This window comes from Chelon labrosus (assembly GCF_963514085.1).
Source record: "Chelon labrosus genome assembly, chromosome: 9".
NCBI classification, from domain to species: Eukaryota; Metazoa; Chordata; class Actinopteri; order Mugiliformes; family Mugilidae; genus Chelon; species Chelon labrosus.
Window position 1 is genome coordinate 15,996,728 of NC_140359.1, and position 24,620 is coordinate 16,021,347.

The 24,620-nt window shown below is 40.4% G+C and overlaps 4 protein-coding genes across 4 annotated transcripts in view; 3 read left to right on the forward strand and 1 right to left on the reverse strand.

Moving 5' to 3' along the window:
- osbp2b (oxysterol binding protein 2b) overlaps positions 1-1,781 on the forward strand; it is a gene marked incomplete at its 5' end in the record, with an annotated part of 43,482 nt that extends 41,701 nt beyond the window's left edge. The window contains one exon of the mRNA XM_084551664.1: positions 1,035-1,781. Within this exon, the coding sequence (XP_084407790.1) occupies positions 1,035-1,177 (143 nt within the window). The 3' untranslated portion in view covers positions 1,178-1,781. The remainder of the gene's footprint in view (positions 1-1,034) is intronic.
- Positions 1,782-5,276: 3,495 nt separating this feature from the next.
- LOC311493210 (uncharacterized protein) lies at positions 5,277-14,874 on the forward strand (the record flags this gene model as incomplete). Its single annotated transcript, XM_084551770.1, has 22 exons — positions 5,277-5,326; positions 7,699-7,855; positions 7,963-7,978; positions 8,070-8,222; positions 8,489-9,227; positions 9,480-9,628; positions 9,744-9,839; positions 10,022-10,118; positions 10,400-10,541; positions 10,632-10,724; positions 10,810-10,922; positions 11,039-11,174; positions 11,298-11,414; positions 12,286-12,399; positions 12,494-12,724; positions 12,920-13,015; positions 13,217-13,318; positions 13,398-13,580; positions 13,678-13,809; positions 13,942-14,153; positions 14,414-14,549; positions 14,621-14,874. The coding sequence occupies 22 exons, from the start codon at positions 5,277-5,279 to the stop codon at positions 14,831-14,833; spliced, it is 3,477 nt and encodes a 1,158-aa protein (XP_084407896.1). The 3' UTR covers positions 14,834-14,874.
- A 1,966-nt stretch (positions 14,875-16,840) lies between these two features.
- ccdc117 (coiled-coil domain containing 117) lies at positions 16,841-20,383 on the reverse strand. The gene is made up of 5 exons (XM_084551360.1): positions 19,692-20,383; positions 19,529-19,576; positions 19,171-19,440; positions 18,120-18,266; positions 16,841-17,988 (listed from the first exon to the last, which is right to left on the reverse strand). Exons 1-5 carry the CDS (start codon positions 19,832-19,834, stop codon positions 17,745-17,747), a joined length of 852 nt encoding a protein of 283 aa, XP_084407486.1. The 5' UTR covers positions 19,835-20,383; the 3' UTR covers positions 16,841-17,744.
- Positions 20,384-20,560: 177 nt separating this feature from the next.
- tcn2 (transcobalamin II) lies at positions 20,561-24,505 on the forward strand. The gene is made up of 10 exons (XM_084551358.1): positions 20,561-20,865; positions 21,048-21,115; positions 21,510-21,699; positions 21,787-21,956; positions 22,106-22,243; positions 22,436-22,608; positions 22,692-22,866; positions 22,954-23,134; positions 23,224-23,342; positions 23,441-24,505. The coding sequence occupies exons 2-10, from the start codon at positions 21,058-21,060 to the stop codon at positions 23,500-23,502; spliced, it is 1,266 nt and encodes a 421-aa protein (XP_084407484.1). The 5' UTR covers positions 20,561-20,865; positions 21,048-21,057; the 3' UTR covers positions 23,503-24,505.
- Positions 24,506-24,620: the final 115 nt, after the last annotated feature.

Sequence of the window (24,620 nt, forward strand, 5' to 3'; positions counted from 1 at the left end):
CAAGCTAGCTGTAATACAAACTAGTCTAAACTCTGCAGAGACCTCAGCAGAAACGTGTCATCCTGGTGGCATTCCTGTGTGTGTGTGTGTGTGTGTGTGTGTGTGTGTGTGTGTGTTGTGTGTAGGCCAGATTGTATTTGATGTACCCATGACTTGTCTTTCTTTTCCTCCCTCTATTGATGGTCAGAGTGTGATTATGACTCTGGTGAGTGGGGGCTGCCCTGTACCCCTCTGTTGTGCATCACTCCCACACACACACACACCCACACACACACACACAATACACACACAAACACCATCCCCTGTGTGTCCTCTGTGTGGTCTGCTTCTGTGTGGGAACTGCATGATACCCCTCTCATGTCAACTCCAAATAATGGCTCAGGAAAAAAAAAAAGAACAACAAAAAAATACCTTTTTCCTGCATACATGTGACATTTTGATTCAGACGTGGCCTCAGCAATATGTTACATGTAATGACAGATACAAATGTTCCCTCAGTGCCACGGTGAAGCCACAATAGCAAGCGATTAATTTTCCATTCTGCTTATTTGATTGGGCATTTTTCTGGTGCACTTACCAACAAGTTGATCTCAGCTTTGCTCGTCTAACATAAATGTACGCTGTGTTTTTCATAAACCGAGTTTAAATTCTTAAATTTCTACAAATGTTCATTCATCAGAAAACTGCAGTTTCTCCCTTGCTTTGACTGGTTTGCTGTTTCATTATTCAGCAGTTATTATGATTTTCACCTTCACCACGACTGATACAGGTTTTTACATTTTGCATATCCAGCTCGTTATTTTTTTAATTATTATTATTTTATTGACGCCTTTTAGTTCGACTTGTTCACCGTCACAGCACGGTTCACATTTGGAGCTACCTCAAATGCAGTGCACAGCGATCGATTGCTTCCCATATTATGCATTTGTATGAAGGTGAATGGACTACTCAGTGAATTGCCTGCAGCTGTGGCTTCTCCACTTGAAGGTGATTAAATGATGGGGATTGAATAACACTGGCGCCTCTTTCCACAGGTAGAGAATATGAAGGCTACCAGCCGTTGTGGTTTCACCAGAGAAGGGACTCAGTCACTGGAGAAACAAACTTTGTGTACAAGGGCGGGTACTGGGAGTCGAAGGAGAGGCAGGACTGGAGCATGTGTCCTGACATCTTCTAACCCAGGAACTCAACTCGGATCACACCTAACCTCAGACAACAGACAAGGAACTGCTCGGCCTCTGGTCCTTAAGCAGTGGAGCTGGCTAACGAGCCCCCTGTGGACCTTTGTCACTATGAGAATGTGTGTGTTTTACACACTCTCTGATTAAACGTACCTCCAAACGTACACTCTCACTCTGTTTTACTGTGGGGATAAAGATGCGGCGTTCCCCGACACCGTACTGAAACACCAGTGAGATACGGTGCGGATGTGATAAAATGGAATTGTAACACCTGCACAGTCCCGATGCTCCGGTGCTCCGTAAGCGCTACCCACAATGCACTTTTCTGTGTTTGCTCCGTCAAAGAGGTTTACCAGTCGGAGACAAACCCACATCCAATCAGCTCATGATTACAGACTTCCAAAATCATTAATAGAACAGTGTTAAATACACACGTCAGTATTTCAGTTGTTGCAAGAAAGTCTTCAACCTCTGTCTCATTCAGCACAACTGAGATTTATTTAGGCTGAAATTAGTTCCCTCTTTTTCATTATGCAAATGATTACAAATGCTCATTATTTGCCCCTTTAGGTTGTTTAAGAAAGAGGCTAAGACCTGAATGCAGTGTCTGTCTCATCAGTTTTGTTATCAACTACGGAGACCAAAAGTGTTAAACATTAAATAAATAAACTAAAGCAAAAAAAAACATTAGCTCAGAAAGATATGTGGAAGGAATGTTACCTTATTATATAAAATTGCAGGTTTTATTCCATTTCAGTATTTTTGCAAATTGTTTTACCATTCGTTGAGCTCCACAAACAAGGTGGAGCTCGTTACGTAGCTGGTTGGTGTTTTGATCAGAATAAGCAGCACAAATTACGTTGCCACGTAAATAGAGATTTAGTTTATCATACTCTCTGTTTGATTGTGAAAATAAGGAGAATGAAATTGGATTAATGTAAAAATTTTGGAATATTTTCAGAATTTTATGCTTAGGTTTCATCCGATAGATTTATTTAGGAATATTTTTACTTAATTTTCAACACTTTGAGTCTCCATATTTAGAGCTAATGTTTGATTGGGCTGGTTAAGATGAATTAATGAAATTTGCATTGAGGCGAGAATATATTTTATTTGGCATGAATATTGGGGATTCCCTCTAAACACATGCAGTTAGTCTGTTCAATCTGTTCGGAGATAATATCGTTACTTATCCATTTCATATTTTGAATATGAATTGCCTCTAATCTTCGGAGCATTTCAGACATTTTCCATTTGTGACTCTGATTAGCCAGGTAGTAGATAAACCCTTAGTCGTAACACATTAGTGCACTGGCAGTGGTACAACATTGACTATCCTTCAACACATTCATATCACTCTAATAAGGATCTCATTCAAAGACCTAAGCACTTTTCACTGTGGTTGACTAGAGGTTAGTACATATCTCTGTGTTGATATTGAGAACATTTCACTCTGTACTTTACCTTGTCCTCTGGTGCTCTCCTTCTCTACTGTATCCTTGGTGACCATTTTGACATCACTCTCAATGATCTTAAAGAGTATTAAATCTACACCTGATCACTGAGACCGTCAGTAGTTACCACCCAGGAACACTTTGGTTTCTATAGTAAACATTAGATCCACAGCCTCTATTAGTCACTAGTTTGTAGCTCAGACATTTCCAGTGAGATTTCTGTATTTGAGACTGGAGCGGATTCTCAAAGGAGCCCAGAGTGGCCTCAGCTGACAGGAGGGTATAGAAGCAGACAGGGCTGGTTCCTGTAGCACTCCACTGTGCAGTCAGCTGTAGCCGCAGAGCCACAGTGTCCCTGCTGCCGCTCCAGCCTCACCACAACTCATTCACCGTTTGTGGACACGCTGATCTGGGATCAGCTCACAAAGGTACCCTGAGTCTTTTTGCCTTTAACTGACTGAATAAGGGAACGAGTCCCCTGACCTGTGCACTACAAGTCTACGGCGACAAGAGTTTTGAAATCCAGTTAGTATTTTTTTGTAATTATTGTTAGGAATGTAGAATTCATGGCTGGAGGTATTGTAACTACCATCTAGTCTATTTGTGTGAATATTTTGTGATAAAACAATGATATTGTAAAATGGATAATAATTATACTAATCTGAGTATTAAGTTATCTGTACTGAAAAAAAAAAACTGAATGAAACTGAAGGATTTGCTGTAATTTTAGTTTTGAATCCAGATTGATTCTGCAAAGATGGACATTAACCCTGAGTTTCCCGCTATTTGGCCAAAAGCTGTCTTAACACACAGAAAATCAATTTTTATAACGACCTTGATTCTTACACATTAATAATAGCTGTGGTTTAGTTGTTTCCTCTGCAGGCCATGTGAAAACTGCACTGGAGAAAAGACACATCACAGAACTACTCTGTGCTGACTGCTTGGCAGATAGAGATTTTCAGTGTGATAATATGAGCTCTTGAAATGTGAGATTCTCTAACAGGGAATTGATTATTTGATAATGAAATGAATGATGATGATATTATTATTATTATTTTATTTTTTTTGCACAAAACGCTGCTTCTTTGCTCATTTACATATAAGGTTTTAATACATTTTTATTTGTGGTGGCCATGAGTGCAGTTTGATCAGTCACTAAATATCTTTAAAGGAATAATTCACTACTTAAATAGAATTGTTTTGTTTGCCTGTGTTACATTAGAAGATGGATACCTCTCTCATGGCTGTATAGTAAATATGAGCTGCAGTTTAGCTTAGTTTAGCTTAGCACAGAGTCTCTGAATTTAAGTCTAACGGCAAACAATCTGCCTGCCACCAATTAAAACATATCTGTGTAATCTTCAGGAAATCACTGCATGTGGCTAAGGAGCAGTCCTGCCCATGACGACCTGATAAAACCATATTTTGCTGTTTCTGCACTTTAGGGTTTTGATCTGAAAAGCAGGAAATTAACAATTAGGTGCCTGCAACCTGGCCAATTTAGCTCGTTTTTATCTTTTGATGCTAAGATAAGCTAGTCTGCTGCTGGGTTTGTTCTACGTTGAACACACAGGTATGACAGTTTTGGTTTAACAAAAAAATAAATAAATCAGATGGACATTTCCCAGAATGTTTAACTAGTCCTTTAATTTTGCTTTTCTGCTTTGATTCTTATCTTGTTCACTTGCTTCGCACAGACTTCACAGACTCATGTACATAGGTGTTGATAGTGGTTGTGTACACTTTTAATCATATCAAGGGTGTCACAAGTGAGGATGGACACTATCGAAGCAACAAGTTCCATCTTTGCTGTTTTGAGAATTGTTAATTCTGCATCACCTGCATTGGGAGTCAGATTGGTGAATGGCGGCGAAGAGAAGTTAATCTGTGATTTCCTTATTCTCAGTGATCAATCTGAGGCTCACTAGAGGTTTACTTTAATATACTGCGTTTGAGATGATTTTATATTTGAGAATACATATTATATTTTGAATGATAATGGAGAGCTCATCGTATGTTTTAATTAATATATTTCCAAATAACGTGACCTCAGTACTTGATGGTGACTACTGAAGTTGCCCCTTTACGGGCCTGTAACAGTACCGGACAGCCGTAGCAATACTGCAGCGAGAACTAGATTTGTTGGCTCGTGGCTGTTGTTGCTTTAAACAGAACGGCTGTCTGCCTCATGCAGAAAGGGATACAGAAGTAACCAAAGTGTAAATGGAGAGTGTACTGTAAACTGAAATAAAACCTCTTCATCTGCCTTCCCTTGTCTCAGAGGGTTCTGATGTTACCCCTCTTCTCGTTGTTTGTCTCATAACTCTTAAGTCATAATGGTGTGATTCTTAGCTTTAATTTTTATGCTTTTATTTTCTGTTCTGAATTCTTCCTTCTCATGGGTGCCATTATTCTTAAATTGGTGTTTTCATATTGTTTATATGCATACTGAGCTTGGTTTTTGAGCAGGTGAGGCACACATGTCTGTTTCATTTGATTGATTCTGCTAAGTTCTAAGGAAGAAGTAAATTATTGAAGATGGGGTGGGATATTTCTTGCCTTGTCTAAACTGAATCCTGCTTCTCCTTGGACTGTGACTCAGCTTTTTAGTGAGAGGATGGTGACATTAATAATCTGTATGACGATAGAGGTTATGAGACACAACACAGCAGCGGCCTGGTACAGGAGGTAAAGGTGACTGACTTGCCTTGACTACTATTCTTACTTCCCATATACACAGAGGTGTATTCAGGCGTAACTGCGGATTCAACTGAGGTTTTCTTCTTTTTTTTTTTTATTGTGTTTTCCTTTTAATATACTTGTATAACACTGTCTTTAAACAACAAAGACACAACGATGAAAAAAGAGGATAATAAAGTTGTTATTGTTGACACTGGATATCAGTCTGTTTGGTTTTTAATCATGAAATTGTTAGTTATATTGTTATAGTGTTTGTTATACTTGTAATTTAATAACTCCCCTTCTAAGGAGAATAAAAAAGAGCCACACTGGCACAATTCCAGATGTGTACAACTTTAAAACACTACATAGCATGAAGAATTGTTGTAATTTGTTTGGTGGAAATGCTGCAAACCTTTGCTGTGGAATCACAGTCAGCAAAAAGGGTAAAAATAATCAAATAGCATTAAGGAAGAATGTATAAAAAGTATATATAAACAATATACAAAAGTGAAAAAAATAATACTTTCATATATAAAAAACTTATATTTATAGAAATTCATGTCTCACTAGGATAAGCTAATACACTATATGCATATATAGCGATAAGTTACACATAAACACAAAAAAAAAACGTCGTGAGGCACTGGTATAATTTATTTATTCATTTTAAAGGCAGTCAGTTCATTTTCATTTACCTTTTTTAATAAAAAAAAAAAATATTTTATTACGTTAAATAAAATGTTTTTAGTTCTTTTAGTTAACGATAACAAGCAAACGTCAAAGTGTTAGGCGCTAATATTGGCGCTATTGGCGCAATGCGCGTGACAGTGCGCGTCCTCCTCACGGTCCATGGCGAGCGTGGATGTAACCATGGGCGCTATAGTTAGGGTGACCAGATCCCAATTCGCCAGACGTGGGACAAAGACTACGTTTGTGTGGGACAATGTGGGACAATGTGAGATACCAATGCATCAAGGTAGTCTAAAAGAACTATGAGAAAAAATAAACATTTCTATTCTGCCCCTTTGCTTATGGCATTACTTTGCCATCTGATTGATTCAGTAGCACATAACAGCCTGCAAATAAAAACTTAACAAATATATTTTACAATATAAATATATATAAAAACTTGCTTAAATGCAAATTTCCCAAGTTCACAAGGTGAGCAACACGTTTCGTCTCGCATTGTCTGTGTCGTTTCACGTCGTATTCACCTCCGTGTGAAACGGAAAAATGACTCAAGCAAACTTCACAGCAAACTTTACCAGACTCGCCTTGCATTGGATAGATAGTTTCCCAGCCTTTATTATAGCTGCATTTCCTCTTCTCAGTCGTACGGGTTGTGCTTCCCTCCATGTCTCGCGCTGCATGCCGTTCTGATCTGATTTGCATTGTTTGTTGTTGGTGGGCGCGCCGTTAACCTGCGTCCGCGTCCCAGTTTGATTGACATGATCAAACAGCCCGCCCCGACCCCTGATGACAGCCCTCACTGCTTTCTCCAAACAGCTATTTGATAAATGCCAGATTGTAAAACATGCATTTCGAAACTGGAGTCTGACTGTCAGTAACAATGCGGGACAACGTCTCAATTTGCGGGACGTGTGAAAAGTAATGAAAATGCGTGACTGTCCCGCACAAAGCGGGACATCTGGTCACCCTAGCTATAGTCGCGAGCTGTTTAACTGTTTCCAGGGCAACCTGAAGCTCCCGTCAATCAAGACTCCGAGCAGCAGCTGTGTAGCTACTTCAGCGCTGAAGAGTCAAGTTCGGCATCGATTTAAAGTCTCTGCTCTGGTCTTCTTAAAGTAAGTCTGTGTGTTTGAGGCTGTATGATAGTGTTAGACTGGTGTGTTTTAAATGTGTTTCAATGAGCTACATGTAAATGAAATGAAGTCAATTTCAGACAAACTGAGAAAGCACCAGTAGTTTGGTTAACTCTTGTACAGTTTAAAAAAATAGACTCCACTAATGGGCAAATCTTTATTAGGCTATTTGAACATTAGGCACTTCAGTCATGACTAATCCAATATTTAAGAGGAGAAATCCTGCATTAGTGTTGAAGTGTAACTTTCACAGCTCCTGGATTTAATGTCCATGTCTGGGACAGAATTGATTGTCCTCCTCAGAGAAAGGAAGTCCGTATGTCTTGCTAACAAGCTAAATTGTCTCGGTTTCCTGGACAACTGAGCAACATAAACCCCCCTACTCTTTATTATGACCGCTCAGTGAGCTGAGGATGTGGGCCCTGTTTGTTACTGCTGAATGTTTGTCTTCAGCTACAGGACATGGCTGAAAGAGGCAATGACAGAGCAGACACAGAGGACACGGACAAGCTTCTTCTTACTGGTAAGGACATCAGTATCATGAGTTTCTTACAGTTTGGGAAGTTTGCAAATACTCGTGTTAACACCGTTGTCTGCCTTCACAGATTTCAGTGACAGCAGTAGCACATTTGAACTGGACTCTCCACCTCTCAAACTGGACCACTGTGACCTCCTCCTAGATGCAATGGACGCTCAGCTTAGTCGTCTGCAGGTCTGTGACTGTCATTTAGTTTCATTTTATTCTTTTTCCTGAATCTCTCTGCATGTGTAGTGGATTGTGCGCTTTATTTTTTACGTAAGCGTGATTATTTTGCGCAGGTCCAGCCCCAGAAACGTGAGGCAGTTTCCAGAGCGCATGACCTCAGCAATACAGGTTATTTATGTCACATCATCCACCTAATGGCAGATTTGGAATTTTTTGTCAGGTGGTAATCTTGTGGATTATTTTTTCCTAGCTCCTCTTAGGTGGAGTCAGTCTCTGAGCAAAGACACAGGTCTGGGAAGCACAACTCAAACAAATGACACTCCCATGTCTTGCTTTGATTTGATACACAATTCAACAAGGGAGCACACATCAGGTAATATTTTGAAATCAGACATATCAGAAATTCTACATTTTAAAGCTAAATTCTTCTCAAATTGTTGTTTTCTGTTGTTGTTGAGTTGCGTTATGTAAATGGTCGTCAAGATAAACGTTTAAAGTGGACCTATTTTTCTGTAAGGCCAAACCCAAGCTTCGGACGCTCTGGTAATTTTGTTCCTTCCTCTAAAATTAGTTTAAGTGTTGCCCCCTTAATTCCATCGGCATGTGAGAGAGTTAGTGTGTAAATGGAGCTTTGAACAGCTAAACATAGAAAAGTGCTTTATAAGTGCAGATCATTTATCAGTGACAAAAACATACTATCTCTCCTCTGTTCTACCCCAGAGAATACCCCAAGCAGCTGGGAAGGTCCTGTCACCCACGGGGAAACTAAAAAAAGGCTGGATAGATGGACGAGAGACAAAGAGGAAACTGAGTCTCGCAGGGAGCAGGTCATCTGGAGGCTCGAGAGGCTGCTTGGAGATTCCTGTAATGAAGGAAGGATGGCAGAAGAAACACACCCTCCTTCAGACAGTATCTGCACTGAGGACTTTGGCAGACGGTTCAGAGAGGAGATGGTGGAACTGGCTTTACCGGACAGTGCCATGCAACAACTATACAAAGAAGAAGAGGCAGAGACGACAGACTTTTCTGACAGTGACACTCGCCAGAGTAAACAAAACAGAAAAGGTCTCCTTAATGTTGGGAGAACTGGAGAAAGCAGTAAAGACACAGTAACAAACAAGCTGGATCAAAGAAAGCCACCGGAGAAATGTCTGTCTGAAAGCTATGGAGTAAATATATCACATGTGGGTGACAAACGAGGAGACGGAGAGATACACAAATCACCACAGTTGCTTGGGGATGATAGCAACGGTAGGTACAACAAAGAGTTGATGCAGAGCGGTTATCCACAGCTTCTTGCCATAAAGCCTTTAATTTGGTATGGATATTTAGGCTCCAGGGTTTTTTTTCAGACTGTCAAGAATAAGACAAAAGTCCTGTAACAAAAATTAATTTGAAATCTTTCACAGGGATGTCAGATTGCTTTGAAATCTATTCAACACATTCATTACCCCCCAAGGATGAAACCTTTCCATCATGAATGAGAGCTTCTTGGACTGACCTTAGTCCAAAATGTCAACTCAGCATAATCTAAACCTGTGGTTCACAAACTGTGGTTGGGCTTCTGGCTTGTAAATGGACGAAGTTTAAGAACCACTAATCCAATCAGTGAAGCACATTGATGCACTTATTCTTCTGACCCTTCATCCAAAAGATCCACAGTCTTGACAAACCTTTTGATTTTCTCACTTTCAGTCTCTCACAGAGCAGTTGTTGTAACAGACCATGAAAACATACAGCACAACAGCAACTGTTCTCCTAGGGCAAGGTGCTTGGCAGGTACCACTCACAGATTGCACTACATTTGCAAACATGGCCTAACTGACTATGTATCTCTGAATCTGTTCACTCAAAACAGTAACTATAAGAAATTTTTTGTTGTTGTTTTTTATAGGAGTGCCTGTGTGCAGTTTTGACGCCGTGTCCATTGACAGTGACCTTGATACAGTCTGCACAGAACACGTTAGGAAGCATATTCACAACTGGCCAGGTAAGAGAGTACAGAATATGTGGATGAATGTGTTTAGATATAACATATCAACATATAGCTTATATCAAAACAGTTACATTCAGTGCAAACCACATTTTAAGAGATAAAGAGACAGGCTCTTTAAATGCAGAGAATAATAATGACAGGACTACAAACTCATAATCTGTGTGACGTCCCACCAGGTTGGCGCTCTCTCATTCAGTCTGTCACAAACATGAATGACCACTGTACTACCCAGAGTGACTATGACTCACCCACACAGGAAGAAAGTGAACCTCAGTCCACATCAGGTAGATGTGTTTCTAGATGTGTTTCTTCAAGTAATCAGTATCCACAAACACTTTAATCTGTATATGTCACATTATTTTTCTGTCTTTATTCATAAAGACCAGAGATCTTCTCATAGACGTGTGCACAACAGAAGTCTTTCTCTCCGTAAAGCTCAACGTAATAGGAAAGAAACTCGTAGGTAAAAGGAAGAACAATAATAATTTACAAATCTTTTTTTTTTTCTTTTAAATAGATTCTAGATGTTTATGTGTATTTTTTCTGTTTCCTAGACCTGATTCTTTGAGTGACAATGATAAAGATACTGATGAAGAAATTAACCACCGGAGCAAGAGGTCCAACCCTGAGAGGACATCAGAGAAACTTCAGTCAGACTGGACCAAGATGAAAGAGCAACTCTGTAATCTCCAACAGGTAAGACTGACTCTCTAGGTGTATTTTATATGACTGAGAAATTCCACTGTGTACAGGTGTGATATTGCTAAGCTTGTTAATGTTGTTTAGAAATGTGAGAAAGAGGAGGAGACACTGAGGATGAAGAGGGCTCATTTAAAAGATGTCGAGCTCTGCCTCACAGAACTTAGGCAGAAAAGGAAGGTAAAGTATATCATCTTCACCAGTTTATTAGAAATCTATGTTCTGAAGTCTCACCAATACTAACAGTTAATGGTTTATGCCCCAGCATGCCTTGCAGGAATTAGAGCGACTGACTACAGAGGCAGCACAGATGAAGAGGGAGAGGAAGACTCTGGAGTCTATTCTGAGAGACAGCCGGGTAGAGAAGGAGTCTATTAGGTATAAAAACAAACTCATTCCATCATACATAGCCATATACATCAACATGATTTTTTACTCACAACATCAACATAATCCTGTATAAAAGAAAGCTCTCTTAATCTTTAAAACAATGTATGTATTAGTTGCCAGCTACACACGCTGCAGAGACAGAAAGAATCCTGTCTCCTTGAGGTTAGAGGTATTGAAGAAGATCTTGCAACTCTGAGTCAGCGTAAACAGACTCTAACGGATGGATCCTACATGATCAGGGTAATGAAACCACACTCAAGTGATGTCTTTCAGTTTTTAGTGTTAATATGTTTTTTTTTTTATTACAAGAATTATTTACTATTTATTTTTTCTGTTTTTGTTTTTCCAATACTCCACAAACAGAACAATGTCATGTCAGTGCTGGAGAGGGAGGAGATGGAAAGACAGCTGGACAGTACCAAAACAGAGTTGTTTGCTGAGCAGCGATGTGCAAGAGAGAAGTTGGAGTCCATGCAAGAGGTACAGTATTAAAGTCTCTATGTATAACTAAATGGAAATTACAAACCATTTCGTTTTAATAAGTAATTCTAACAGTGTTCACAGTATAACAAAACAACATCCAAAGTACTATTATGTTTGGTTTGATTTTTATGAAGACAAAATAACAATAAAACATTCACCGCTGTTCAATTTGCATGATGGTTTATGAATTTGTTTGGCAGGCAAACGGTAATAAACTTGACAAAGACTTCTAGTAAATGGAAAAATTACCATATTGTGTTTTTCTCAGAAGACTCTAATTGTCTCTAAAAACAATAAACAGTGTTACTCAGGTTTTCTTCTTTGTTATTTAAATATGTACGAGCATAAGTGTGAATGACAGCGATAATTTTATTACGTCAAATGTTCTGCTGGGAAACCTTTGGTCTTGACATTCATGTGGATGTTACTGAGACACCATGCATGCCCATTCATAACTCGACATGCCGCTAAACACCGCTAATAAAACAGTTAAAAAAAATGAAAATGATCCCAAGGTGTTGACCCAGCATCCAAACTCCCCAGATCTTAAACTCATCGATTATCTGCAGGATGCGCTGGAACGATTCTGATTCACAGAGGCTCCTCCCTTCAACACATAGGACCCAAACACTCCCACTACCAGGGTCCTGGTGCCAGACACCACAGGACACCCTCAGAAAGCTTGTGTCTACTCCCAGATGAGGGAGAACTGTTTTGGAAGCACCAGGGGCACCAATATACAAATATTAGGCCATTGATTTTATTGTTTTAGCTGAAGATGTTTGTTTGTGTGTCAATCATCAGACATCAGACTTAGTTTCTTTGTTTAAAATGTCTTTGAATATTTATTGTTATGATCTTGGAGCAGAAGTTGGAGGAGACATGTGAGGAGCTCCACAGGGCTACAGAAACAGTGAGCTCACTGAGGAACAGATGTTCATGTCTGCAGGATGAACAACTGCAGAAAAAAGAACAGATTGAGGTGACACCTTTCATCTTCATGCTACTTTATAACACACACAAAAAAATATCACGTCACATCATGTGTCACTACTATTGCTCTTTCTTACTGTTAGGCATTTGAGGTTCAAGTGAGCGAGCTGCATGGTGACCTGGGACAATGTAAGATCCGACTTGGTACTCTGGAGAAAATGTTGGCCCAGAAAGAGCGGCAGCTGCTGCATTTGCAGGAACAATACGAGGCCTTACAAGCAGAAAGAGATGGACTGAAGGGGGAGCTAGAGCACCTGAAAACACAACACTACAAAGAACTAAAGGAAGCCCAGGAGCAGGCCCACATGTTGATGGTAAATGCCAAGGCTCTTTGATTTCACTAATATAAACTGATTAGAGTTACTCAGTCTTTATTAAAGAAGACTGACAGAAGAGTGCGCTAGCTCATGGGCAGAAAATCCTAAAGCTGGCAGGTAAGTCTGAAATACAATACATAATCTACAATATTCAAATTTAAATTCTTCTTCTGATCTTCCATTCCTCTCCAGGTTAATAAGCAGAGTGAAGAGGAGAAAACAAGGACTTTGAAAGAACAGACTCAGTCTCTCACACAACACATTGAGTTCATGCAAAGTTCTGTACAGGTCAGTATGTTGCTAAAATCCACTTCAACAATACCCCAATATAAACTATAAGTACCAAGTACACTGTCACTAACCGATATCATGTCTGTACTGAATACATTCTTGGAGACCACTAGAGAAAAACCAAACCAAACTCATATATGTACACAATGACTAAAACGATTCACACCTTTAAGTTGTTACGCTCTCCCATTCTGGTAGCTCAAAGAAGAAGAAGTAACAAAGCTGAGAAAATCTCTGCAGCGGCAAAGGGAGGAGGCAAAGAGACATGAAGAGGACTTGCAAATAGAAGCCACTAAAAAGGTACTTAGATAGGCCTAACATACAATCGACACACTTTTTCACCATGGTTGTATAACATTCATGGTGTGCTCCCATACAGGTACATAAAGCAGTAGAGGAAGAGCGGCGGAAGTGGGAGGAAGAAAAAGTGGAAGCTATGCAGGTGCATGGTGGGATACTTGAAGAGCAGCACAGAAAGAGCCTGGAAAGCTTGAGGAGTGAGATGCAGAGAGAGAAGAGTAAAGCGCTGGCTTTTCAACATCAAGTGTTGGAACTAAGAAAAGTAAGAAGACTCACAACCAACTACATGTAAAATTAAATAAATCTGAATGCACTTTCTTTCATTCTGGCTTTGGATAATTGTCTTTTTTATCTATAAGAGAGTGCAGGAGTTGGAGAGTGACAGCAGTGCACAGCAGAGAGAGCAGCAGTCTTTGATGGCTGTTATTTGCAAATCACTGAAAGAGGAGCACCAGGCTGAGCTGCAGAAGTCACAGAGATATATGGCTCAGGTGCAGGAAAACCACAGAGAGTAGTCTCACACATGTCAGAATTGACAATAAAGCTGACTCTGACTTTGATTTACAGACATGAAGGGATGTGACGTTGCATAAAAGCTGACGTAGTGTGGTCTGTTCTCACAGCAGAGTCAGAGGACAGTGCTGCGACTCGAGCAGGATGTTCAGCTGGCAGTGAAAGAGAGTGACAGGCTCAGGGTGATGCTTGAAGAAAAGGAGAGCAGCCATAACCTAATCACTGCTGAGATAGAACAACAGCTGGGAGCAGAGTGCCAGCATATACACCTCCTGCTGGAGCAGAGTGGAGCCAAACACAGTTCAGGGGAACTACCTCCAAGGTATAATTTAATTACCTGACTTACAGCTGGTGTAAAAAGTAAACACACTGTAAACAACTTAGTGTGTTAGATGTTTAGCCTCTAACGCTGATGTCTTCGTATTGCTCAGGCTTACAGTCACTGAGGCTCTTACTGACCTGAAAACGCTACGAGAGCAGCTGAAGATGTTTATTAGCCGTCTACTCCAGGAGCTAGTCTCACAGAAACAAACCAATGATCAGCTGCGACAAGATAAGGTATAATTCTGACTTTGTATTGAGTATATTAAATGTATGCATGAATACATACTCACAAGTTTATGTTTTTTTTCAGGAGCGAGAACTTAGCATACAGAGGCAACAGCTGAGGGTAGAGCGAGATCAAGCCTTGTCTTCTATCAAGAAGCGTCTCATCCAGGTATAACTCATGTTTGACAAACAGTCAAAACCGCATCAGTTACACAATTACAGACTATGACGTGTGTGCAGGAACACATTGAGGAGCTGAGCAGTCTGAAATGGGCTCAGATGAGTGATGGAGGAGCTGAGGGAGGAGTGGCGTCATCTCTCCGCAGGCAGCTGAAGGCCAAAGACCTGGAGCTCGTGCAGGTTCAGAGGAGCATGGCTGAGTGGAAGGAAAACACTGCAGCTCGCCTGGCATGCAAGTTTGAAGAAGAGCTGACCACTGAACTGGAGAGGTAACAGGCTCAACATGGAAGCTGCATCTTCATTATATACTATATCTTAACGCTGTGTATTCAAAATTTTATGTTCATTTTTGCCATCCGACAGGTGCAAGGCAAAGTTGTTAAGGGGCAGGTAACTTGTCTCTGTGAAAATCTGACATACTAACCAGCTGTCTGTCCTTACAAGAGCATGATCTCTCCTCAACTAGCTGTTATGACCATAGATGTAACATTATCTATACGTGCCAACCCATAACCCCTTCATGTAGTTACGTTAATTATTCATTTAACAACCTTTCTTCATATTGCTTGGTAGCTATGGTTAGCTGCTGAGCGGGCCATACAGGCCAGCAGCGTTAGGTTAGCTTATATTTCACAAGGTTCGAATTATCCTCTGCTGCTCTGTGGGCCTTCAAGCCAGCAGCATTTACTTAGTTCATTTAGATTATAGGTTAAGCGTCATATCACATGAGTGGACAGGGCCTCTAAATGTGTTTTGCCTGGGATTTTGGCACAAGGGATTGTAACATCTAATCCTGTGTATTAATGAACGTGCCAACCCATAACTCCTTCATGTAGTTACGTTAATTATTCATTTAACAACCTTTCATGTACGTGTTTGTTTATTTTACAGAAAAGCTTCAAAGACTCGAGAAGAGAGACAGAGAACGCTTGAGAGGTCTGATGGTGCAAAGGTAAATGTTCAACTTTTGTGAGAGCATTACCATGGTGGTCAGAGAAGCAGTGCTGGGCCTGTGAGATCATTGTTCGATCCCCTCTGTGTCCATGGCTGTGGTGCCTTGAGCAAACACCTAAAAATCCTACAAACTGCTCCTGAGAACCTTGCAAGTGTGCTCACTTGGATGAATTGAATGCAGAAAATAAGTAGATCTATGTGTGTATAGTATACTGTATATATACAGTAGATGGCAAGTAAAGCAGGTTTGATTTAGCTCTTTTAGACTGTGTTCATTTGTTGCTGTTGAAAAAATCTGATTGCGTGCGTCTTCCTCCCGTCAGGAAACTCAAAAATCAGTTTGCCCTCCTTCCCTCCATGCTGTGGACTCTGCTGCCTCCCACAGCCCCTCAGACGTGGCTTCACTTAAACTTCTGAGTTACCTCCAGAGCAGAGTGAAGCAGCTTCGTGTAGAAAATCAGGCCTACACATGGAGTCCACCTCCCCGAGCTACAATCCCTGTAGATTTGTCAGGGTCCTATATTACAACCGTGAGTACATTCATAGCAACAATAGCAGGTTGTTGCTGATGACTGATACATTTACAGTGGAGATGAATAAGTATCTTCAGGTAGCATCTAAGTAATTATATTTCTGAAGTGTATTTATTCAGGAAACCTATTCAAGAAATTATTTTCTGCATATAATCATTTATCTAACACGTTTTCAAAGATGTCTGAATCTTTGCTGTTCAAGTCCACAGTACTTGCCTAAAATAAATCTTAAAATATGTCTAAACCCACTTTAACTAATTAAGATACTAATATGAAAGTAAAATTATCAGTAACACTTGAATATTATTCCTGTGCCTATCTTTCAAAATCAACAAATACTGATTTCTCTTTCACAGATCGCTCAGGGTCAGGACAGTGCTGCGATTCTGAACCAATCATCAGTTCAGAGAGTCTGAAGCTAAGGACATGGAACCCCGAGTAGTTTCAGATGTTATGTGGCCACGCAAATGAATCATTCACTGTCACAGAACATGTGCTTGAGATAGCAGATTAACAAGCAGGTCACAGTGACAAATGACACAGTGTGCTCATCAGGGTCACGTTCCTGTCTTGAGGCATTTTATGGTTTACAGTTACAGTGAATAGAGAGTGATGACCTGACATTTCTCTGCAGGCTGAGGATCATGTGAGTTATGTCGAATAACCTCATAAAGCTGGCAGGTCTTCGAGGGTATCCCTATAAATTATTTCATGTTACAGTTGTCTCAAGTAATTTCACATTAAATGTTAGCATTAGCATTATGTTTTAATCAACTTGGTATACATATTATAACATATGTATAAGTATATACAAAATAGTGGGTAGTTGTTTCTCTATAAACACTGCAATTGCACATATTGTGTGTGTGTCGGGGGTGGTATTCAGTATTTAAACTTAATTATTTTCCTTATGTATGCTATTTGATCAGATCCTTGTGGCATTCCTACAGAAGTCAGTTCTAGGACCCTTACTTTTCCCCAAGTATACCATGTTTAAAGCATCAGAATATGGTTTATACTAAATCTAAGCAAGGTATTCTCCAATGAAAACCAACTATACCATCCAGGATCTCCACATGAACAGTGTACGTTTATTAAAAAACAATTATAACACTGGATGGCTGGTTGCAATTTTTGTTATGTACATAGGAAAATACAATTGAAGTTTTCCTCATAGCTCACGAATGGCGCACTTGCTAAGCACTGGAGGAAGATTATAGTTCCATCACAAGTATAACTGCAAGCAGGAAGTCATGCTGTGAACAAAAGTGAACAACCCAACTCAACGATGCCAGTATTCAAAGTAAAAAGTTAGGTACAAAGCCATACAATGCATTAGCTTGTTGCTTGCCACGCTTTGGCAAAATTATGTACACGTCGTCTGATTTCTAATATAAAATATGTAAGGCAACCTGTCTAGAGACCTTGGAAATTCACATTAATAAACAGTTAATTAGGTCAGCTATTTCATGTTATACATTGTGGCTTGGGATTGCAGTCAGAAAACATGAACTGAGCAGTAAAGTAAATAACGTCTTGCACAAACTGATTGAAACAGCACAATATTCATATAAAGCCAACTTCCCTTAACAAACCAACCAGCTTGAAGTTGTCCGAGTCCTTTATAGTCTTTTATGTGACTACTTGTCCAGTCTTTCTTTTTACTTTGGCCTGACTTTTAAAGCGAATAAGCGCTATTACATTTCCATGTCCTCCTCCCCAGAGTTGGGGGCCACAGGAAAACTGTACAGAGGAGAATGTGTGTCGGCAGGTGGACTAGAGGGGCCGAGGGAACTGTGAGGGGAGGGAGATGGACACGGAGTTGGGGGATGCCGAGATGCTGTGTGTTGTTTACGCTGTTTTTGTAATGACCCCTTCAACTTCCGAGAGAAGGGATCCTCTGGTGGCCGCCACAGAACCAACTCCATGCAGGAATGACTCCTAAAAGTATGAGGAAGACGCGGGTGAGACACACCAGAAGGACACCAAACGTCTCTGTCCTGTCATGCGTTTGACTTGTTGCTAAATTCACCACATAAATGTACAAATAACAAAATATAAGGAGAACATACACAGACTGGGCTACAGTGTGGGGGAGAATGTCACTGATGCCGCGCTGCAGACCCTCCTTCAAACTGTCAGAGATCACCAGCACGGGCCGCCTCTGAGCTGGTTCTACATCGAGATCTTCATCTTCATCATCATCTTCCAGAGTTATTCTAGGATACATCACAGTATTCACTTAAACAGAGGGTACAACGTGTTCCTGTGATACAAAACCCATCACCTCCAGTGAATGGCAAAACAAAATCAGTGTGAGTCATATAAGTGGGGAGAAATGCAACAGACCTTTTTAACAACAGCCATTTGACGTAAAACAGTCAGTAAATACAGGTGTTAAAAGCATCAGGAAATGTTCTGTTGTATTTAGGCAAAGGGACTTGATTACTGTCCTGTGATTGGTTACATCAGTATTTACCTGCTAGTTCACGTAAACATCACAGAATCACAGAAGGAAACCAAGAAATAACTTGAAAATGTATAAAATAAAATCTAAATATCTAAAACATCTGTTAGTAACAGATTTTTAGTGATTGGATCTCACCTATAATTTTGACCTCAGAGTGGTGACCTACACGTAAGACCATTTTGAACAACCACATTAATATTGTTCCTCACCAGGGAAGAATACAAGAAACTATACACCTGGTCCTATTTTAAAGCAGATGTATCAGCCTAACAAACGTCACTTATGTGGCTATTCTGTTATGTATCCAAAGCTGTTCCTCTCCTCTGAGCAAATCATGCTGAGCTTGCACAAGATATATTAAATTAAGAAAGCATTGCTTCACTATACTCCTCTTTTCTTTAGCCTTCAATAGATAGTAAAATCTTGCACTTGATTACTAAATCTCAATTACAAACAACAATTTCTGCAGTGTCTTTGTATGTAAATGTATTAATGGCAGATATTTAATGTTTGTTTGCCATTCGAAGATATGACCATGGCAGCTACTGTGTACAGTGATCACACACGTACCCTCTTTTAACACAGGATGTCTTAAAAAGACTGGGAATGACACTGCAGGCGTCAGTTTTCTTACTCTGCGTACATTTCCATACCTGTCTTCGATCTCCTGAAGCTTCCTCTGAGCCGCCTCTATCTCCATGCAGGAGTTCTCAGTCTCAGGTCGCGACAGGCCAGAGGACGGCTGAGGCAAAGTCACATTGTGAGGGGTTGTGCAGGGCTGTGGAAGTGCAGGGCTGGCTTGCTGCGTTGACAGAGGAGGACAGCTGCTTGCTGTTGGCCAGTCGCAGTGAGATGTACTCGAGTTCTCTGAAACTTCCACCTCTGCCTCAAACATTAACCTCCTCTTTTTGGCGCTGCAACCCCTGTTTAAAACATCAATACAATAGATTTGCTTTTATATCAAAGTAGCGTTAGTGTTCAGTATGTTTTTAGAATTAATCTCTCACTTACTCATCATCTACTCTCCTCCTGTGCTTCCTGAGGCATCGTGTCTCCCAGCTGAAGTGGGACAAAAGAGACAGATGTGTCAAACTACACAATAAGTACATTGAAAAGTATATTTATGTCAAATGTATGCAGGTGCTTTACAGCCCTCAAATCATTGTGTACATACTTGTTAGAGACTGCTGCTCTGTGCAGGTGACCAGACGTACTTGGATTTCCGAGGTCAAACTCAGTGAGGTTTGTGGAGCCTGAAAATGAATACATGGCTGGCAGAAACCTCAGCTCACTGCTTGAGGGAGCAGAGTGATGCATGGGGATCCAGTTGACCAAATGATTTGAAGAAACACGCGAGTAGATGACTATAAACGGTTCTAATCTGGAAGATCAGTAATGATACCAGTCAGGTAGGCTGACAAATGTATTTTATATAAACTACATGACGGATAAGTTATGTTTACACTGGGTTCAGCTGTCTGTTTCCCAGCTAGCAACAACGCCACCGTAGCATGTTACCGTTAGTATGGCATTGCGGACAAAACATTGCTATTTTTATGTGGCATTGTAACACGCAATACCATCATTGCAATGAATAAAAACTTCGCACAAGTTAAGCAGAAACACGGCGCGTTTAAAGACCGACCTGTGCAGCCGCCCTGCCCCTCGCTGTTTTTGTTGATATCGACGTTTAAGCTAGCTTGGCTGCGGTCAGTTCACGCGTTGCTGTATTAAAATAGTGCCATTAGCACGCAAAGACAAGCGTAAAGTTTACTAATTTAACCGTATGACGACATCGCCGAGCAGAAATGGTCCCAAAATGGTCTGTCCCTGCGGTGTGGACAGCTTGAAAAGTAGGCAGGGTTAATCTGACGTTAGCGAGCTATTCTGGAAAAAAAAGTGAGTAGCTCAAGAAGCATCGTCAAGGTTCCAGAACGTGCGTTTGTTTGGGGGGGGATTCTGGGAAATGGAGTGCCAATAAGTCAAACGTCTTAGTACGCAGTCTCGCCTGTGTTAAAACACTGAAGTTATATAGCTAGAGAGGAAACTTAACTCGTAAAGTTGGCAGTAATTAATAGTTTAGCAGCAGCTATGTTAAAATGTAAGTTTATTTAACTCTCCAAGTTCGACGGAGCCAGTGACCGGAAGACTGTACGAGCGAAGAGTGTACAACTGTCAAGATAATAATCCCCAACTTCCTGTTTACATTACAGATGCGAAGCTGGAGGTTAAAGGCACCGTTTTGTCATCTCAAATGACCGGTCATGTGACAGAGGTGTACTAAAAACTTATGTCTCTACTTGTTTCCTCACTCAGCTCTGATTCTTCACGCTGGACGCTCGAAAGAGGTAAAACAGCAGCAGTTTACTGAAAATAGCCTCGAAGCTAATTACAAACTGCTGCAACAACATGATGAGAAACGCTGTTTATTATGTATTATAGTGTGTACCGACCATCTTTGATTTCCCAGTTCTACACTTATTTACTTTTTGGATGAGTTTGTTCAATTTCTGTTTGTGTTGACCTACAGGTTATCCAAAATGCTAGTTTTGGTCTTTATCGCAGCCTTGCTGGCTTTTGCATCTAGCAAACCATGTGGTAAGTAATTTATCATAAAATAATCCAGCTTTTCTCTGATAATTAACTCTCTGAGATAACCTTGTTTGCAAATACATGAGTCACCACTGAGGACATTCACTGATTTTGCAATTCAAGAAATTCTGTATGTGTCACATTGCTTGCTCATTACAAAAGTTGTGTAGTTTTTGTTGACCTTATTATATCAGAATAAACACTGGTGAAAGACATGTTTTATTTCTTTTGCTTGAACACAACAGTGAAGCTTCTGTAAAGATTGTCTTTGTCAAACTGCTGATGCAGCCCTTGTTGTTTTGCAATGCTTCAAAAGTTCATGTGGACGTCAGAACAGAGAACGGAGAGTTATTTCGTTACTTTTTGTGCATGTAAAGTGAATGTTTTTATTTTAATCCAGACACTGGAGGAGCCAACGCGGAGCTGCTCCTGTCACTCAACAAGAATCTCCTTCAGTCTTTGGAAACGCAAGAAGGACTCCCCAACCCAAGTATCCACTTGGCGTTGCGCCTTTCTGATTCCCACAACCTCGCCAAGGAAAGCCAACACCTCATTAAACTGAAAACTGATTTGCACAATCACATGCAAAGGTATTGCACAGTTTAGAAATAGATTATTGGAGTATGAAAATATCTTTTTCCTTGATGTTCTCACCTGGACCCTTGTGTCTTGTTTAGCTCTATTTCAAACAGCCAGTCAGTTGTTGGGCTCTTGGCGCTTTACACTCTGGCTCTGAAGTCCTCGTGTTATGACCTCAACACAGTCACATTCACCGTTGACGGCAAGAGTGAGACGCTGCTGACACAACTGAAGAAGCAGATGGAACGTGAGAAAGAGAACATTGCCTGTAAGGTTTCTTTTGACCTTTTGGAGTCCAGTGCTTGTCTGAAAAGTTTTATAGAATCCTGTTTTTCTTATTTTCATATTTCCAAAAAGGTGTGTAAAAGTGATATTTGATTTGCTCTTCTTTTTTTTCCTCTCCTCTCCTTTGCGCAGTCAGCCACCGCCCTTTGACCAACTATTACCAGTACTCTCTGGGTGTGCTCGGTCTTTGCGTTAGCGGCATCAGGGTCAATAATCATGTCACCAACAAGCTCATCAAAGCAGTAGGACATGAAGACTGTGGGGGTGTTGGTGAGTGAGTCCTGCCTAAACGCTGTCTTTGGGTCATAAAATAGATAATGCAGGTTTTAATTCTGACTGATAAAATTTGTATAAAAATAAAGCATTATTGTCCACCTACTACTATACTATTTGGCAATCAATCAGTTTTAGGAAAGACTATATTGGTTCAGTATTAATATTTTTTTGCATCTCTCACCTTAGACACCTCTGCCATGGCTGGAATGGCACTGCAGTGTGTGAAGGACTCAGGCTCTCATGCACACAACGCTGCGGAGCTTGACACAGCCCTTAGCACAATCAAGCAGAAGCTCCTGGCTTCTCGTAGGGATGATGGTCACATGGGTAATGAGTTCAGCACAGGTCTTGCTGTTCAAGTAAGGATTTCCCCCCTTTTTTTTCTCCCTTGCGTCGTAGCCTTGTTTTGTAGCTCAAACGTGCTTGTTTTGGTGTGTTCAAGGCCTTACTGGCAATGGGCACTGACGTTGGAGAATGTGATGCTTCAATGGAGGCCATGAGAACAGCTGCCAGAAGCAATGTCTACCACAACCCTATGGCCGTATCGCAGACGCTGCCAGCTCTCCAGCAAAAAACCTACCTGGCAGTTAAAAGCAAGGCATGCCTCGATGAGGATGGTACGTGCAACATTACTTCCACATTCTGTGATTTGAGGTTATGTCTGCATTGTCACTGTTTTTGTGATGGTGTGTGTCTTTCTACAGACACTCTAGTGCTCGAGTCCACAGACCCTGTGGTCGTTTTACCAAGTGAGACCACAGTGGCTGTGGAAGTGGAAGTGGTGACGTCCAGCGGAGCAACAGCGGTTTACTCTCTGGATGTGCCAAAGGGCACCTCACTGTTGGACGCCTTGGAACAGCTCAAGGGGAAAAATGTTGGCTTCACGTGAGTTTATATATTGTGCCATTATGGTTCCTATTTTTTCCTGTACCTCCTGTATGATGTGTTGAGTAATCCCTGATGCTGTGTGGAAGGTTTGAGAAAGAGTCCAGCATGTGGGGACCTTTCTTAAGTGTGGTGAATGGAGAGCAGGCCCGACAGAGCGACCGCAGATACTGGCACCTCTCTTCCAACGGCTCCCCTCTCACTGAAGGTGAGGACGCTCTCAGACACACATTACCCTGTGACTCACTGTTGGAGCATTTCTTTCATCAGCTTTAATTTAATGAAAAACATGGTTTGCTCCCACAGGTGTCAAGGATTTCAAGATACAGGCGGCTCAAAAGATTTCCATCAAAAACACAGGCTACTGATGATGCAACAGGGATTGATGTGAATGCAAGTGCTTCAGTGCGCTTTTCTAGTTTTCTATCTTTGACCGTTTTAACCAGTGATTATGGTCGCTGTCTTCTGTGAATGAATACCCATTGTTGCTTCAAAGAATGTTTTAGTTCTTTTAGGTTTGATGCCTGAATTAAATGTGATTTAGAACCACTAGAACAGACTTTGTTCTGAATATTTTTACTTTAGTACGTAATTTGTAAATCTTCTTTTATGGTGATTTTTCGATGTGTTTTTAAGTGTACTACACATGTGATTGTGCTCTCTGAAACAAAGAATATAAAAGCTGTAGTGACTTTCTAAAAGAAGGATTTTAGCAGGTTTGTGTTTTTGTAATTATTAACACAAGTGAATTAATCAATTTATCCAATAATTAGACAGCATCAGATTTCTTAAGTCAAAATTATACAATATTGCACAATTAGATTTTTTCCCCTGCATGTGTGTAAAGCACTTTTAATATGGATTATGAATATTGCTATATTACATATACACAACACATACATTCATGTGAAACAAGTAGTGCCAGTTTAGATCCATAGTATGTTACCATGTTGTATTGTCATGCTGACTGAACAGTTGTTAAACCTCATTAATAAAACACTTGATGTCTTCCGAGGCACATGGTTGAGAAAAAGTTAATTTTGTAATGTGAGTGAGTGTCTTAACTTTTCTCCAAGCAGCCATCTGCACATTTGAACTCTGGATGAAATACCTTGACGATGCAGAAGCTGAATGGGATTTAAATACTATGTACCGCTCTAAAATTAACCAAGTGAAGTTCTTTGTTTGTGAAAATCAAAAGTTCTCTGTGCTATTTAAGTGCTTTTACTGCCACAGATGATGATGAAGGAGATAAAGGAGATTTCATGAATTGGGAATTTCTTGATCTCCTCTTGCTTTGAGAATCAGTTTACAAGACTGAAAACTAAACATTCATTCATTCATCTTCTGTAACCGCTTATTCCTGTTAAGGGTCGCGCGTGAAAACTAAACAACTTGATATAATTATTAAAAGTTCTCTCAACAATGTGTCAATTAAAAATAATTTCAGACTTTTATTATTTTATAATGAAGCTTTTCTGTAAAC